The following is a 17,014-nucleotide window of genomic DNA, read 5'->3' as shown; positions in this document are numbered from 1 at the left end:
AAACAGACAGATTTATTCTTCCATACGTGTACATGGACATATAAATATAGGCTTTGTCTAAATAGCATTTAGTTATGGCACTCATTAAATGATTCAAATGTAGTCTCTCTACTTGAGGTGCATATTAAATAAAAGTCTATGCATATTATAACACAATGCAATACTGAAGTCCTGCATTGCCACAGTGAGAATTTCTGTATCAGTCAAAGGGTTGTCTCTCATTTTAATGATCTGTTTTGTTTTCTTTGCATCAGTCTGCAGAGGAGCAGTTAAGTTACTTGCTGTTGTACAAATCTGACACAATATGACCAATTGTTTTATGTCACTTAATTTACCAATTAATTTGTATACCATAGTGGTTTTTCACTGATTGTTTGTTATGATTTTAATGCAGCATCTTGATCATGTTATGAAGCAGACAGACAGACAGACAGGTTCAATTTGTTTTAAAGATTGTTTAGCCTGTAATAGCTCTGATATAAGAGAATATATGTATTGACAGACAGACAGACAGGCACACAGACAGATTGTTACATTTGAACTCTTACTCTACCAATAATAATTGCTAACTTTACATATGCATAACAATAACAGCCAAAGAACAAAATGTTGAACGTCTTTATCATACAGAAAATCATCAAAATTGCACTTAGACAACTTCGACAACTTTCTAAAAATCACACGAGAGTTGCAAGACTGTACAACTACAAACAGTTGCTTTCTCCATCAATCTCTAAAGTCTGTTTTGCTGCTTTTCCATTTGCATCTTTTGAAACTTTGGAGATCTTATCGAGATAGTCTTCAACCAAAGGGCCCCAAAAGCCAGTGTTCAAAAACCAGTGGAATACATGTTACATCAGATCCTGCTATAGACTGCTGTTGACCATCTTTTGTCATTTTGCGTTTTCTCTCAACTCAACTGCATAACCTGATACTTTGGCAGCTGATTGTACGGTGTCACAAGAAAGTGGATGAGCAAGTGAAAATGTCCACGTCTTTTGTCAAGTGTCCAGTGGGATCATGTGTTGTTATATCCGGCCTGTTCTCAGAGTCAGTATACCTTTTTCTTGGCTCAACTTCATGAGGAATATTTAACTCGTCTAAACATTTAGCCCAAGTTGGGACACATTTGTATTGTGTTGCCATACTGGTCCACCACCAAACTTGCAGGTCAATAGATGGTAACCATGTTCATCAAGGCTTGTACCACAATCACACTTGGTAACAATACGACTTGCAGACAGACAAATAGAGAGATAGACATCTGAAAACAAAGACATGTGGTCAGTTGATTTATTTATTAGTAGCCTAATAGTACAAACAGTAGTGATGTGTATTTCTATAATGTGGTTTAATTAATTTGGTAACTCATGTAACAGTTTAGTTTGTTTGAAAGTTTGATGTAAGTTTATTGATGTCAACAGAGAGCTCGTCTACTAGAGTCCTTGTCACAGCACGCCATTAGTCCACAGGAGTCACTATTACTGAAACCAACAGTTTCTATTGCTAATGCAAAGGAGACACGTAGGTAATCTGCAACCATCAGATAGCTGCTTGTCTTTTTGTGGTAGTCAACATGTTATGTAGGGGGCTTGAAAGAAGGATGGAGGTAGAGCAACTAAGCAGCAAGTTAGACATTGAAGTAAAGTCAAGGAAAAGTAGAAAGCGAAAACAAACTGAGTCATGTCTAGTAGCTAAAGAGATTCATAAAGTGATGAAAACAAAAATTGAGTCTTCGTCATCAAATGAGTCAAGCTATGGTGATGATGAGGACCACAATGAGGATGAGGATGACAATGATGCCGTCAATGATGATAACAACAGCAGTGGAAAGGACATGAAAACAGCAGAATTGGGACAGACAGCAACACAGACGGTGTCAGCAGCAGTAAAATATGACAAATTAAGCAAAGAGTCTGAAAATATGATGATAACTAGTGATGAAAATACATTTGAATGTCAGCACAATCTGCAGTCTTGTCGTGTGACATCTGAACGTGAACCACAATCAGCTGTGGTCGTAGCTTTGAATAGAGATCCTCAAATTCAGGTTGGATAGTTGTGTGTTAAGAAATGTATAAAGTCGTCTAACATTATTGTACAACAGATGGTTAGGCTCCAACTCCCCATCGTAGCTGAAGAACAGGCCATTATGGAGGCTATTTATTACAACAGTGTAGTCATTATATGTGGTGAGACAGGAAGTGGCAAAACAACACAAGTCCCACAGTTTTTGTATGAAGCAGGTTATGGCAGCAAGGAGTCTCCAGGGTATTTCATCTTGTCTTTATTCACACTGTATCTGTCTCTCACATTAGTGTTGGGTGTAGTGTACGAGCGGGTGTCATTGGTGTAACTGAACCAAGGAGAGTTGCAGCTGTCAGTATGTCTAAGAGGGTGGCCCAGGAGATGGCTCTTCCCACGAGGTCAGCCTATGTAAAAGTACGATGTGTCTGCAGAGTAACCGGAGTTTTCTTTACAGTGTAGTATCATATCAAATTCGTTATGAAGGAAATGTTACTGGTAATACAATGACATTTATAGTAATTGGAATGTGGATGGATGTCATGTTTATTTGCCTTTGTCCAGAGAAGACAGCTATCAAGTTTATGACAGATGGCGTGTTACTGAGAGAAGTAGAGCAGGTTGACATAATTACGTAGTAGATGTTTTTCATGAGATTACCGACAACAATCTCATATCATTTATTGTGCAGGACTTTCTTTTGTCTAAATATTCAGTTATTATCATAGATGAAGCTCATGAACGAAGCGTGTTTACAGACATTATGATTGGACTTTTGTCTCGAATTGTACCACTACGAGAGAAAGTGGGAGTATTGACACAATACAGTGGATAATTGTATTTCATTGATAATTGTCTGTTGTAGAAAGAGATGCCACTGAAGTTGGTTATTATGTCAGCTACTCTAAAAATTGACGAATTTACAGAAAATAAACTACTTTTTCCAACTGCTCCAGTAGTCATCAATGTATGATCAAGTAATTTGCTATTTGTGTGAACTCTTTGGACTAAACTGTCATTCATGTTTACAGGTGGAATCACGTCAGTATTCTGTCACAGTTCACTTCAACAGAAGAACTCCTAATGACTATGTTAATGAATCATTTCGGAAAGTTTGCAAGATTCACAGGACATTGCCTGCTGGTGGCATTTTGGTGTTTGTGACGGGACAGCGAGAGGTAGAACATCTCTGTCGGAAGTTAAGAAGACAGTTTCCATCAAAATTTGGTCAGACATCAGCTACAGCAATTTCCAGGAAAATGAAGCACAAGAAGCGTCATGTGAAACGTTCTATTGTGAAAGTCAACTTAGATGAGTGAGTTTCATTGTTTATCTTTTTGACAAGTATTTGTGTATGTCTTGTCAATATCAAGTACTAATGACTATAATGGTTTATCTTCTGTTTTCTAGCTATTCTACAGAGCCTACCATTCCTTTGAGGCCAGACAGTCTAGATGATGGTGAAATTGCAGATGTAGAGTGTAGCAGTGAATCTGAGGTCTGCTCGTTGTGTTGATTGTCAGTGATTGACATTTATTTATAACTAATATTTATTAGGAGTCTGATAACGGTTTATTGGAAGGAGATGGTGACCTACCTTTACATGTACTCCCTCTCTACTCACTTTTGCCATCTGATAAACAAGCAAAGGCGAGTAACGTAGAAGTTATGATATTCGCAATGCTTAATTAAAGTGTAGCTTGCTTTAGGTATTCAAGGTGCCACCCACAGGCTATAGATTGTGTGTAATTGCAACAAACGTTGCAGAAACATCTATAACAATCCCACATGTGAAATACGTTGTTGACAGCGGAATGGTGTGTACTGCTAGTGTTGATATATTAAATACTTGATAATGTAGAAAGTACTGTAATAATGGCACTGCTGCTTGACAGGTAAAACAGAAGGTGTATGATAATGTTACCGGCATTTCAACTTTTAGGTGACATTGTATTTATCTGCTACATTTCTTGATTTTGTCGTTTAGTTAATGTATTGTTAGAGTGACTTGGACTTCAAAGGCATCTGCAAATCAGAGAGCTGGACGAGCTGGCAGAACAGATGCTGGCCACTGCTACAGGTATAGCATTGCTACTTTTGTATGGGATTTTTCATATTGAGTTACTTGAATATTTAATTTACTGTCTACTTTACTTTCTAATACTATTACTATTTCAGTGGCGGATCTAGGCATTGGCGCAAATCCCCCCTCGTTTTGAAAACGCCACGTGACTAAAGGATTAAATTGCGCATGCATGTTTTATTATACAGCGTACAATGTGGCATGTTTCCAGCCATAAACACGAGTACCATAGATTTCCCAAATAGGGCCTATGTACTGTACCATATCGATTAAACTTGTAGTAAGTATTAGCGAGTTGACAATGACGTCAGTTACAGAGATGTCATAGTAATGGACAATACATGCTTCGCCTCCCCCCTTGTTTTGGATTTTCTGAATACGCCACTGTATTTGTCTAGGCTATAGTTTGTCTCTCTTATCTGTATGGTTATTACACGTAACTGCACAGCTTGTGCAAGAGAAAATATACATTGTCATATTTATTATCACAGGGTACCCTGTATGTAGGGATTGGCCCGGTTTTGGAGCATTGTGGGGGCGTGGTCATCTTTTTGCACGCTTAGAAAACATGTTAAATGAAGACTAAAATTTCTCAAAATCAACGAAATGAAATGTTTGTACGTCGTGTACTATATCCTTTTTTTGTTTTGGTCACTAATCATCTAACAACCTAGAAAACAGTTGCTAGCCTCGGAGGCCCATGCGCCAATTTTGTTCTTCTTCTCCATGGATATCTCTTTTTGTATGTTACGTACAGCTGTGAAACTTGAAAAAACGCTTTAGAATTACCTGAACTCTATTCTTTTGGTGACTAGAGAAACCGAAATCAACATTAATTAAGAATTGTGTTTCTTTCAAGCGGATTTGATCTAACGACCGTCATCAATGCTATTGCACAGTTTGGGCCAATCACGGAGCAATATTTGCGATTGCTTGTCCATGGCAACCAGGGACAATGGAAGAAGAGCCAATCAGATAGGCCAAACGCGTTTATGAAAGAGTTTGTCTCCAAAACTGTGTAATTCGATCATGTTTGCCATTGTCCGGTCTAGTCTGAAATTGTTTGCAATCTGCGTTGCACACAGGAGCAAAATTGACAAATATTTACGTACACATTGTAATTTATACGGGAAACCAACATTGCAATGCATATCCCGTATGTGATGATCTTTGGCTTTGACTACTAGGCCAAGTTCTATTCCACCTGCCGTTGCATATTCAATTATACACACACTGAAGAAAGAGCAATGCAAAGGCACTAAAATTAGGATCCATATTCGTGCAGCATGTGCTAGGATATCGTCGTACATTAGCTAAACCCCTTAGACCTATAAACCACTTGAGTAAACTACCTTTGAATCATGTCTAACGAAAGCTGTTACATATAAACAGGTTTAAATAATGCTAATGAAAACACGCTAAATCTTAGACAAATTTATAAAAGGCTTACAGGCCCTAGTGAAGACATGTACACCCTACCTATGTTGCGCTTTGCACTCCTAAAAACTTACCAAACTAGAATTTTAAAAACTCTTCTCTGAAAAAAGAAACAGATGTAGGGATTGTATAAAAAGTAACAGAAACAAGACCTCTAGATAATATGAACCAAAGCCAGACATCACTAGTGAATCCTTCCAACCCCACATTTCCTACATTTTACATTTTGGGGTTTGGAGAGATTCACTAATAATGTCTGGCTTTGGTTCATATTGTCTATAGATCTTGTTTCTGTTACTTTTTATACAATCCCTATATCTATTTCTTTTTTCAGAGAAAAAGTTTTTAAAAATTCTAGTTAGTATTGTATTATTATTATTATTATTATTATTATTATTATAGCAAAATATAAATAAATACCTATCTAAGCAATCACCTCAATGATGTAGGGTGGTTACAAATAAGACCAACGTAGTTGAAGCATTATTGTTTTACAATCATCTGTGCTCAAAGATTTCTCTGAGCTGTTTTTTAGTCTTGTGTTGCCAGATTGCTTTGTCTTCTGCTGTCTTTTTGGAAAGTCTCTAATGTCTCATTTATAGTGAAACTTAATGTAGACTGGCTTTTGCTAGAGCTGTTATTTTATGATGATTCTTAATTCTATTAATTAAGGTATTTGTGTTTGTGTTAGGCTGTTCTCTTCATCTGTATTCCAACATCATTTTCCAGAGTTTGCTCGTGCTGAAATCAGTGGCAGACCAGTAGATGATCTTATTCTACAAATGAAGGTTTAAATGCTAAGTCAAGATCGTGCAATTTAATATCGTGTATTATTTTTAGAGTATGGGAATAACTGTGGTTGAAAATTTTCCATTCCCAACCCCTCCAAAGGATGAAGCTATTAAAGTAAGTTTCTGTTTATGTGTTAATTTGTTGCTGTATTCACAATCGTTTTGTGTCAGGCTGCTGAGCAATTGTTGGTAAATCTTGGTGCATTAAAAGAGGAAAAGACAAGTTCAGGTTGGTGTTGCATTGTCTTAAAATTCATTTTGTGCTTTTACACAATGTGCACGTGCACACACACACACACACACACACACACACACACACACACACACACACACACACACACACACACACACGCACAGACCAAAGTGTATAGTATTGATGATGTGTAGGATCAGTGCAGCGGATTGTGACAAGTTTGGGTCTTGTTATGGCCAAGTTTCCTGTTTCTCCACGCTGTGCTAAGATGCTGACACTCGGACACCAAAATGGTTGTTTGCCATATATTATTGCTTTGGTGGCTGCTCTTAGTGTCAAGGTTGGTGGATATTGTGTGAAATATTGTTGCTTTTCTGGTCATCTGTTGCTAAAGTTACAAAAAGCTGTAAGATGGCTGATGCTACTCTGTTGCATGGCTATATTTGCCCAATTTTATGGTTATGTCTATGTTATTTGTCTGTCTTTGTTCTTTGGTATATGACTTGTTACTACACCAGATTACCTTATCTCTAATGTTATGCTGTTATAGCATGAATTTACTAGAGTGCTGTTTACCAGGTAGAACAGCATGCTATTATAGATTTACCAGTCAGTCTTCATTTCCAGTCTTTTTGTTTGCTCGCTGTCTTGTCTTTTGTTTCTTTCAATTGACATTGGTTATACAGAGAAATGTGTGTTTATACTTCTTTGCTGAAATGTCAATCAGACTTCATTGAGTCAAGTAAAGTGGTAATCATCAACTTAATCAGTTACAACTGTTTTAGTAGTCTTTCATGGCAAGACGTTTGGAGTACAAAGGGGCAGGGTGGGGAGGACCTTCTTTTTCATCTCGTGTAGCCAGACCACTCCCCTTGACCGATGTAGACCAAAGGTCTAACCATGTGACATAATACTACTGTACTGTACTTCTTACTGTCAGCTGCAAAATTGTTGTTTGCACTACCATGTGCACATGCATGGATGTAGCATTTTCATATTGCTTTTGTCTCAATGTCAACCGTGGATTACTGTTGGTATCGTATCTTATAATATTATAAAAGCAGCAATTCACCTTTCAGCAGCATGGGGTTGTACCTACCAAGCCTAGTTGCAGCAATATTCTGATAAAATGTACTTGTAATGGCATGCTGGTGAAAATGAGGTAATTCTGTATGTTTGGAAAGATAGTAGGCAGGAGTTGCACTTGCATTTTTCATCTAGTGAAGTTTTATTACAAGGTCTCGGTTACTGCCTTCTCAACTCAGCGTACGAACGTGAAGTCTACAGTGTGTCTAGCAATTAAGCACCAATTAAAAGTACACTTATCATAGTTGCAGAATTATATTTGCAAAATCATACACATATTGCTAAAATTGTTGATGGGGCTTACAATTATAACTATGCTGGACTGCTTGAGCAAATGCAGGATTGTGACTATACAGGAACTTTTCATGGACTCAAATCTACCAACATCAACATCAGCTGACATGAGTGAAGAACAACATCAAGAAAGACAATATAGTTTAAGAAAACGATGGGCTGGCCAGGCAAGTATTTGTAACTAAATTGGTTAGTTGTTAGTTTTACAGAAGCTATATTGCTCAGGGAGGAGCAGAACTTCTTGGTGATTTGATGGTTTTGCTACGAGCAGTTGGTGCTTGTGAATACTCTGGCAATAGTGAAAAATTTTGCTCAGAAAATGGCATTCGCTACAAAGCAATGAGTGAAGTGAGAAGACTGCGACTGCAACTGACCAATGCAGGTAAAAGTGCTTTTGTTGATGACAAGACATACAATTTGCTGTCTCAATGTAGCAATGATAGCTTTGAACTTTTATGTAACTTGTTGGGCTGTCTCTTTTGGAGGTTGTTGATGGCTAACAAACTCCCTGCATTGTTTGCTAGGATGTGGGGTTTTGGGCAGGACAGGTGCTATCATAAGGCCATTATAGTGCTATGCATATCTGGATTGTCAGATGGATGCTGGTACTTTATTGTATATGGCCACGCAAACATATTAGCCACTGTCTTTGAATCTTGCTAGAATTTGCAGTTTGGCTAATACTATGTTGACACACAAACAAAGTCATCATGGGACGCTTTTGAGGGTGATGAACTGCCCACATCAGGAATTGAATTTGTACAGGACAATGAGACTTTTTAATGAAGGGATGGCTGAGTGAAATTGCTAACATGAATTGGATACAAAACTTGTCTTTCCATGCCAGAAGGATCTTGCGAATTCCAACCATACTAATCTTAATGACTGGTCATCTACCCTTACTTTATTATTCATGGCCACACAAACATGCAAATTGCTAGTTTCTTTGAATCTTGCTAGAAATATGCAGTTTGGCTAAAACCATAGTATCACACAAACAACGTCATGGACACTTATGAGGGTAAAATGAACAATTGCCCATATCCGTAATTGAATTTGTTGGTTTCATCATTGTCATGGACGTGATTTCATCAGATAAATGAAGATAAACTACAAGCGTTTCTGTGCACACTGAAACGTCCAGCTATACATATATTGAGTGAAGTGAATGTCTTGGTTTAGGGATGCATCTGAGTCTCCAATAATTGATCATATGTTGCTAGCTCAAACACAGACAGTAATGTGTTAATGTTAAAGTCAAAGTATTTTGGATTACGTGGTAGTTTGTAACTGCTTTGTAATATTTCATGACTTGTCTTTCTTTGTGCTCAGTCAATGGCGTTGTTGAGAGTTCGTTTCTGTGTGTCAATCCCAAGATGGTTCCACCATCTCTGGAACAAGCTCGAATACTTCGGCAGATTGTTCTTGCTGGTTGTAGTGACCATGTGGCAAGGTTGTTGTCATTACTAATTTTTTGACTTTATGTCTGAATTTGGAAATGTCTTAGGCGAATTCCTGTTGATACTGTAAATGAGAGAGGAATAAAGAAGGCTCAGATTGGTTATGAGGTAAATGGGCTCCATGTTGCTGAGTTGCTGGTCGTAACTGGCTGTACCTTTCTTTGCTAGTGTTTGCTAACTGATGACGTTGTGTTTATTCATCCCACTACTGTTCTGTTTCGGCTCAAGCCAGACTTTGTTGTCTTTCAGGAGCTGTTTGAAACAAGTAAACTGTACATGAGAAGTAAGATGTGTTGGTTTATGTTTTATTATGTTAGAGTGGTCGTGTGCTGTCAATGAAATATGAACTTCTAAATGTGTTTGTTGAAAAAAGCATGTTTTGATGTTGCATTAAACTACTGCAGACATATGCCTGCATTATTGATTAGTTTGCAACAAAACTCTTAAGTTGATATGCGAGTAACATTGTGACAGAACAAACAATGTGATTAAAATCAATGCACACCTTTAGTATGTCTGTATTTCATAAGTAGTCAAATTTGGTTCTAAATAAATGTTCCAATTGATTGCTTTTATGGGTTTTGAGAACTATGATTTTCTCATAGATTTGTGTGCTGTTGAGCCAGACTGGTTGTCAGTTTTATCACCGCATCTTTGTTCATACTCAAAACCATTAGAGCAGCCTCCTCCCGATTATGACACTCAGACTGGTACTGTTAAGTGCTACATGACATCAACGTTTGGTAAGTAGAGTACTGTGCTTGTACAACTGAATGACATTCTTTCATTATGTAGAGATTGTATCGTGTAGTGTGAAGTCCGATTTCTTTATATTGGTACATATCATCTATCTACAAATTTCTCTGCAGCTGGTTGTATTTTATCCTGAAATTTGTATTACTCATGTTTGCCTAAAGTGGCTGCAGGTAGTTTTCTGCAGATTGCTAACTCAACTGGTATTGTATACAAGCTTACTACACGAAATTGACATGCCAAGAGCTGCAACAGAATCTTTCTCACTGTACAGGATTGTTTGCTACTGTAACTTTAATTTCACTGTCTGTGTGTGGTTTGAAGTCAGTGTAACACAACAGAATATTTTCAAGGCTGTTTGTTTTTGTATATGCAAATTAATTAAGTACAAATTGTGTATGTACAAAAATTGCCAATTTAGTAATTTAGTCATGTTGGTTGCAATACAATTGTGTTTGTGTAGGTAAACGATGCTGGTGTTTGTCTGCACAGCGACTAGACTTTCCTGAAGGTTTAGACAAATTCAAATGGTTTGCTAGATTTCTGTTGGAAGGAAAGGTATACATACGTTAAATTTAGTGTAGCATTGAAACCATCTGATAAAATTGTGTAGGTGCTACCGAAATTGTCAAAGTTTGTTCCTTTATTACTGAGCAAGCCATCAACTATGATCAAAACTTGGTCAAAGTGAGTGAATGTCAGAGTGATTCATTTGTTGAGGAATGGTTGTGCATACTTGTATTGATTGCTTAGGTTGCACAAACGAACAGAGACTCTTCTTGTTGCACTTGTACAGAGAAATGTCAATTGCTACAAACAGTTGAAATTAGAACTGGAAAGCAATGAGGAATGTATGGAAGTTGTTACTGCCTTGCTTTATTGTTCTTCTTTTAGTTTCTGTTGTAGATCTGCTCACAGAGTATTTAGTCTGGGTACCAAAAGACACCCATAGTGAAGTAAGGCATATGTGGCCTCCTATGTAGGTGAGGATTTTGATGTAGTCATTCAGCAGAGATGGACAACTAGCAGGCATATATTATAAATCAGGAGTTTAGAAGTGTGGTGCAATGAGACTGTTACTATTACTATTACTGCTGTTTCAAGCTACATGTGATATGTGCTTGTATTTGTGCTGTTACTTTGATAGTATGAAGAAGCACTTGAAGTGCAAACCCTCGGCCGGTATGCACCTTGAAGGTAAATTAGTCGCGCTATGACAAAATCGTATGACAGAATGGTATGATGTGGGTAATAAATAAGAAGCATTATTGAAATGGTCACAGATCGAGCTTGAGGTAAGTCACGTGACTGGTTGCTACCGTGTACAACGGGTAGCTACGCAGTCCGTCAGCCAACGTCCCGTAGGACCTCGCTTCTATTTTTTACAACTTTCGCTCGTCGGTTCTTAGTGCAGGTGATTGTTTGTGCAGCTTTTGAGGTCGTTCGTGCAGCTTTGAGGTCGTAACTATGGCCGGTTCTAGGCGTGGCATAGGTACACAGAGCCAAAACAAAATTAGATGTGGGAACGTTACAAATGCAGCTAGATTAGCTAGGCGTTGTTTCTAAATGCATGTTACAAATGTAGTTGTTTCCAAATGATGGAACAAGCCAACTGTTACAAGTCGGAGAGCCTCGACGCTAGGCCGGCTGGCAAACTTCGCCCTAACGTGATGAAGTAAGGGGCGTGATCATTGTTTGCTGGTGGGAAACCTAGGTTACAAATGGAGACCAAACAAGCAGCTCACCACCGATTTTCCAGCTCACAAGAATGTAAAAGTCTCGTTCTTTGTGCAGCTTCTCTAGGCGTCTTGTTGTTTGTGCGGCTTCTCTAGCTAGACGTCGCCTACTGTTGTAATGAGGTGACCCCAGAGCCAAAACAAAACATCAATGCGGCAAAACATGCACGTGCACATGTAGATTAGCTAGGCGTCTGTTCGCTCTGACTTTAGATACCGTAAAACAGAAATGAATAGAGACGCACTAGCGTACTTACAGGTCGGCCGAGCCGCTCTGTCCGACAAACAGACGCTGTCAAGGACAATGCACGTTCTCCTTCGCAAATTCCCGTCAGACGCCAAATTTCTGTTGAAGACGACACTAGTGATCTTTGCAACAACACCACGACCGCTCAGCCACGCACACCCAAAATTCAAGCTGGCAGACTGCAAAACCACTATGCAGAAACACTGTGGAACAAGCAAAATGTTACAAGTCAGGTATAGCTACACCTCGCCCTGGTTCTTGTTGGGGAAACATACACGTAAAAATGTAAGTGCTAAACCCTTAAAGCAAAGGACTAAACACCATGTACAGGACGGACGCCCGATGGCCGAATTCTCGTTAGCAGCTACCAAACGAAGACAGGCGGAGCCTCACGATGACATCCCGTTCGTCTATTGGTCAGTAATGACACCACTTCTCGTCTATTGGTCGGAATAGCTTCATTTTTATCTCCGCTAACCAACTATATATACGGTCGATGGGTCGTACGGTCGTCGAACGACTACTATACCCTCCACCCGGAAATCCGGGCCTCGGGTAGAAAGCCAATTCGTCTAGCGTCACTCTGCACACGTACCGCACCACCGTATATGTCGACGATCTCTACCACGAGGAGACGACACGCGATCCGGTCCTGAAACCCTCTACTGTACAGAAACATTACATCGAAACGTACGCGGTGATGGTGAGGGTCATTAACGGCATCGAAAAGGTCGTGAACGATTCTCATGGCAACGTTACAGATATTCGAGAAGGACACGATCAATTATATGTTGTATATACGTACATTGATATCAAGGGGTCTCTGTCTCTTGTTACTGACGAGTCTGGGAAGATCTTACAAGAATACAGTTTTGATGTTTGCGGATCTCCCAGATCTCCTCTTACTTGGCAACCGTTGAAACGTCGTGATGAAACACTTCAGTCTTCAACATTTTTGTCTCTCGATGAAGCTAACAATCTGTTGTCTCGTTCCCAACAGACAGACCAGCAAGGTTACGATGGACATGAGCAGCTGTTAGACATCGGAGGTGACCTGGTTCACATGCAAGGAAGACTGTATGACAGCATTCACTGCACATTTTCTACGCCAGATCCAAGCAACGACGATTCGCACAGTCTGGTCGGATACAATTCGTACGCATACGGAAGGTTCAATCCGTTGAGTGGATCTGACCCCAGCGGATACGGATTTTTTTCGGCGATTGGTCACTTCTTTAGCAGCGCTTTTCACTGGTTTGTTAACACTGTAGAAAACGTTGGTAAATTTATAGTTCATATCGTCGACGTCGTCGTCAAGATACTGCGCAAATTTCCGATTCTAGATGACATCCTGACAGTAGTCATCGACACATTTGCCGATGTCACGGGCAATGAATGGATAGAATTTGTTTGGAATATCGTCAACGATAGAATTATGGGGGAGAGCTGGAGCGACAGCCTTATAGACGGTATGATGAATTTGGCTACGAGTGGTTTGGGATCTATAGTAAAGGAAGCAGCGAGTGCTGAGAAATTTCTTATTAATTTAGCTAAAGGCGAAATGAAAGCCATCGGTTGCGCGGAAGGCGTATTTGACAAAATGTTAATGGGAGTCGTTGGAAATGTTGCACACGACGTAGCAGGTCCGATCAATAAGGCACTGCCCAACTCCTTCACTCTCTCATACAACAACGTTCCTTACCTCATTCTCGATCTTCATGGTTTAACAACGAAAGCCATCGAAGGTAGCATCAACGCAGCAGCAAGAGATGCCATCAACGGAGACTTCGGTGATATCTCGAAAGACACTTTACAGGAGGCTTGGAAAGGATTTAGGAATGCCCTCGTGCAGCAGTTGAATAAGCAGACAAACAAACTTAATTCTTTTACTACTATCAACAAGTGGGGCACTAGGAAAGTTCTCGTTAGCAACGTCAGTCACGAGTTTGAAAAGATGACAACCTTTTTTGGCGGTACCCAAAAACCCAACTACTATGCACAAGCAACAATCGATGTTAGAACGGACATAGACCGAACGATATTAAGTTTTGCCAGACACTTCACGATGTCCTTCAATACTCATACGCATGCAGTATACTTTCAGGCGCAGGCGAATGCGGATTTTTCTACTTGCACAAGGCGCAACTGATGTCTTTGCAGATAAAATTGCACGTGGAGCCTGCAGAGACTTGGAAGCGAAACCTCTGATGCTTACGCGAGAAAGGAACAGGAGCGCTTTATTGTTTGTGGATATGTGTCTTATTGTAGTTGCAGATGCATTGATGTTGTTGCTCGTGTATTGCTAACCAATGATTTATATTATACTAGTACGTTAGTAATAGTAAAGTATAGCTCGTGTCAAGCAATTCAGTGGACATTGTCGTTTTAGTACGCTCGTTAATCGTGTTTTTGCAAGGAGCATTATTATGTATTCATTTTGAAATAAAGAAACAAGCGACTGAACCTCAAGTACCGCACATTGAATAGATCAGCACCGCAAAAACATTTAACTTCATCAACAAGTTGCTTCACGACTACTTTTTGGCTATACAGACATGCATGGGTCGTGCATGGACGAAACAGAAATTGTCACGGTTGCTCTCTATATCTGCACAGCTCGGCTCCAACTACGGTATATGTAGGTGCTGAAAGCGGTTTCATTACAATAAACATAGTCAAACGTTCATCAGAAACAGACGATTCAAAGTCGGGGGGGGGGGGGGGGGCGAAACATGAAAGGACCCCAAGTACATGGACTATATAGCTACGTACCGAGTTCTGTTGCTTGACTGCCGTACTGTTTGCTTACAAAAATAAGGCTGTGCTCAGAGTTGGGGGGAGTTTACCTCCTTAGCCCTCCATATCCGCCGCCACTAGTTGAGAGATTCTCAGAAACAATATTCTAACAGCCTCATGTCTAGAGAAATTTAACTCACGACAGTACGTAGAGTACACTTTCGTAGAGATTAATAATTAAATTTAGAAGACTAAGACTGACATATCGTTGTGAGTCTGTGTGTGTGTGTGCGTGCGTGCGTGCGCGTGTGTGTGAAAGAGAGAGTGTGAGTGTGTGGGTCTGTAGCTCAATTAGAGCTGTCGCTAGTTTAGGGAGTAACACATCCGGGACCATCGGATGGCAAGTGTAGGTCTGGGTTAGATATGCACAGACGTAATTTCCTTGGGCAAGCCTGAAGGAACTCACACACAATTGCCTCTCTTGACTCAGGAGCAGAAATGAGTACCTGGTCTTTGTTGGAGATAGCTTGGTCAAGAATTCATATGACAAATATTTGCTAGTATAGGTCTAGCACTACGTTATTGCAGATTTACCATTCTTGTATGGATTTAGTTTAGATTTGCAACCAAATTTTAATTAAAACTTATGTCTAGATTATCGTTAATTTATTAAGTATTTTTTTGAATTTTCTAACTGGTTTATTAGTTTAAAGTCATCTGAATTTGAAAGTTGGCTGGATGATGTCTGGACGGTGGAGGACATTACTTCCGTTAATGCAGGAAAACGAAACTAAAAAATCTTATTTTCTATTTAATTGCTTGCAGACAAAAGCTACACTTTGGAGCAGTTGTTACTAATTAATTAAAAATTAAAAATTCTTTAGGACCCTTGGAGCTTTAATATTTAATTAACTTGACTCTTCTCAAGTGTTGATCTTAGTTACTAGAAATCAACTCATGAAGGTCCAGCAAGTGGTTTGCTGCTGATATTTTGAAATGGTGTAGATTAGTGCTGTAGCTGAATTCCAAATCCAAACTCAAGTGTTTGATGCGCTAGCTTGTTGCACAACAGTCTAGAGAAACAGAACTGTGTTGTTGGTGTTGTCGGAATGGACAGACCTAGACAATGGTTGTTTTTACTCTTGCTAGTATTTTAACAGGTAACTAAGTCTTACTAATAATTTATAGTTATTGCTAAAAATTACTAAGATCTAAAGTCTGTTATCTTTGTAGAGGTTTCTAGCTATACTCGACTCGTGTACTTGTTGTTTGCTTGACTGTAGTGACTTGAGACAGACATTCTAAACAATTACTTAATTAAATACAAATGCAAGTAATAGAACATCACCTTTCAAGTACAAATTATTTTAATCACCCAAAATTTAATTTTAATGTTCAAATTTTATAAATCTTGTCTAGATATCTTTTACCTCTCAAACCAATTTAAAGCAGTTTATCATCTAGAACAATGAAAATGTAAATATCTTTGTAATTGTGTAAACGACTTTGATCCACATTCTTATTGTCAAAAGGTGTTCTAATAATTATTGTTCATCATAATGTCTGGTGAACTCTGATTGATGATAAAACTAAATTTAGATTGCTCCGATCAACCTTTCAATTAAACTTGTTAAACTACAGTGTAGTGCCAAGTCACTTGAACTCGTCATACTCATTGAACTTGCCGTTTGAGATGCTGCAAAGGTCTTAGACCAACCACGTGACGTACCTCTGGACGGTCGAGGACTCTGAAACAGGAAAAGAAACGCAGTTTCTGTTTTCGTAGGGCGAATTCTAATTAGTCTGGAGAATGTATAACTTTTAGAGTGTGTCCATAATTAAACTGTCGACGCTTTTCGACGCCATTACGACCGAACACATTTGGATTTTGGGTACTGCATGTTGTGCACTCAAACCTTGGGCGGGGCATGTATCCAGGAAAGAGGAGGGGCTAACAAGATCGAAACGCCGACACTACGAATGTTAAATAATATTATTGTGAAGTAGTATTAGAACTTACGACAACCTTCATCTATGTGTAATATATTAAGGTGCTATTAGAGACACAATTACAAAGGTTTATGCAAATTATTCGTTTTATGCTAATTTCTGTAACAAGTTTGGAGCGATGGAGCCGGTCAAGCTGGTCAGGTCACTTATCAAAGAGTGTACT

The 17,014-nt window shown here is 39.1% G+C and overlaps 2 protein-coding genes across 5 annotated transcripts in view; both read left to right on the top strand.

Moving 5' to 3' along the window:
• Positions 1-11,373, top strand: part of LOC134183135 (probable ATP-dependent RNA helicase DHX37) — a 12,307-nt gene extending 934 nt beyond the window's left edge. The window contains exons 1-29 of one of the 4 annotated variants that reach the window (XM_062650620.1): positions 822-1,283; positions 1,425-1,528; positions 1,588-2,050; positions 2,108-2,271; positions 2,331-2,426; positions 2,483-2,523; positions 2,590-2,645; positions 2,717-2,830; positions 2,891-2,992; positions 3,057-3,340; positions 3,436-3,523; positions 3,583-3,675; positions 3,735-3,842; positions 3,921-3,967; positions 4,028-4,105; positions 6,237-6,333; positions 6,386-6,451; positions 6,508-6,565; positions 6,724-6,869; positions 7,972-8,076; positions 8,135-8,291; positions 9,242-9,362; positions 9,417-9,477; positions 9,538-9,652; positions 9,975-10,112; positions 10,586-10,680; positions 10,736-10,809; positions 10,876-10,973; positions 11,029-11,373. In XM_062650620.1, coding sequence (XP_062506604.1) covers positions 1,604-2,050; positions 2,108-2,271; positions 2,331-2,426; positions 2,483-2,523; positions 2,590-2,645; positions 2,717-2,830; positions 2,891-2,992; positions 3,057-3,340; positions 3,436-3,523; positions 3,583-3,675; positions 3,735-3,842; positions 3,921-3,967; positions 4,028-4,105; positions 6,237-6,333; positions 6,386-6,451; positions 6,508-6,565; positions 6,724-6,869; positions 7,972-8,076; positions 8,135-8,291; positions 9,242-9,362; positions 9,417-9,477; positions 9,538-9,652; positions 9,975-10,112; positions 10,586-10,680; positions 10,736-10,809; positions 10,876-10,973; positions 11,029-11,105 — 3,126 coding nt within the window. In that variant the 5' untranslated portion in view covers positions 822-1,283; positions 1,425-1,528; positions 1,588-1,603 and the 3' untranslated portion in view covers positions 11,106-11,373. Of the gene's footprint in view, positions 1-821; positions 1,284-1,424; positions 1,529-1,587; positions 2,051-2,107; positions 2,272-2,330; positions 2,427-2,482; positions 2,524-2,589; positions 2,646-2,716; positions 2,831-2,890; positions 2,993-3,056; positions 3,341-3,435; positions 3,524-3,582; positions 3,676-3,734; positions 3,843-3,920; positions 3,968-4,027; positions 4,106-6,236; positions 6,334-6,385; positions 6,452-6,507; positions 6,566-6,723; positions 6,870-7,971; positions 8,077-8,134; positions 8,292-9,241; positions 9,363-9,416; positions 9,478-9,537; positions 9,653-9,974; positions 10,113-10,180; positions 10,380-10,585; positions 10,681-10,735; positions 10,810-10,875; positions 10,974-11,028 lie in introns of those variants that run through there. The other 3 variants (XM_062650605.1, XM_062650629.1, XM_062650613.1) reach the window with 3 other exon arrangements.
• Positions 11,374-12,805: 1,432 nt separating this feature from the next.
• LOC134198296 (uncharacterized) lies at positions 12,806-14,254 on the top strand. Its single transcript, XM_062667665.1, has one exon. The coding sequence runs from the start codon at positions 12,806-12,808 to the stop codon at positions 14,252-14,254; it is 1,449 nt and encodes a 482-aa protein (XP_062523649.1).
• The last annotated feature ends 2,760 nt before the right edge of the window (positions 14,255-17,014 follow it).

The sequence above is a fragment of the Corticium candelabrum genome, chromosome 1, assembly GCF_963422355.1.
Source record: "Corticium candelabrum chromosome 1, ooCorCand1.1, whole genome shotgun sequence".
NCBI lineage: Eukaryota > Metazoa > Porifera > Homoscleromorpha > Homosclerophorida > Plakinidae > Corticium > Corticium candelabrum.
The sequence above is the reverse complement of the archived record's forward strand: the minus strand, read 5'-3'. Positions and strand labels throughout refer to the sequence as shown.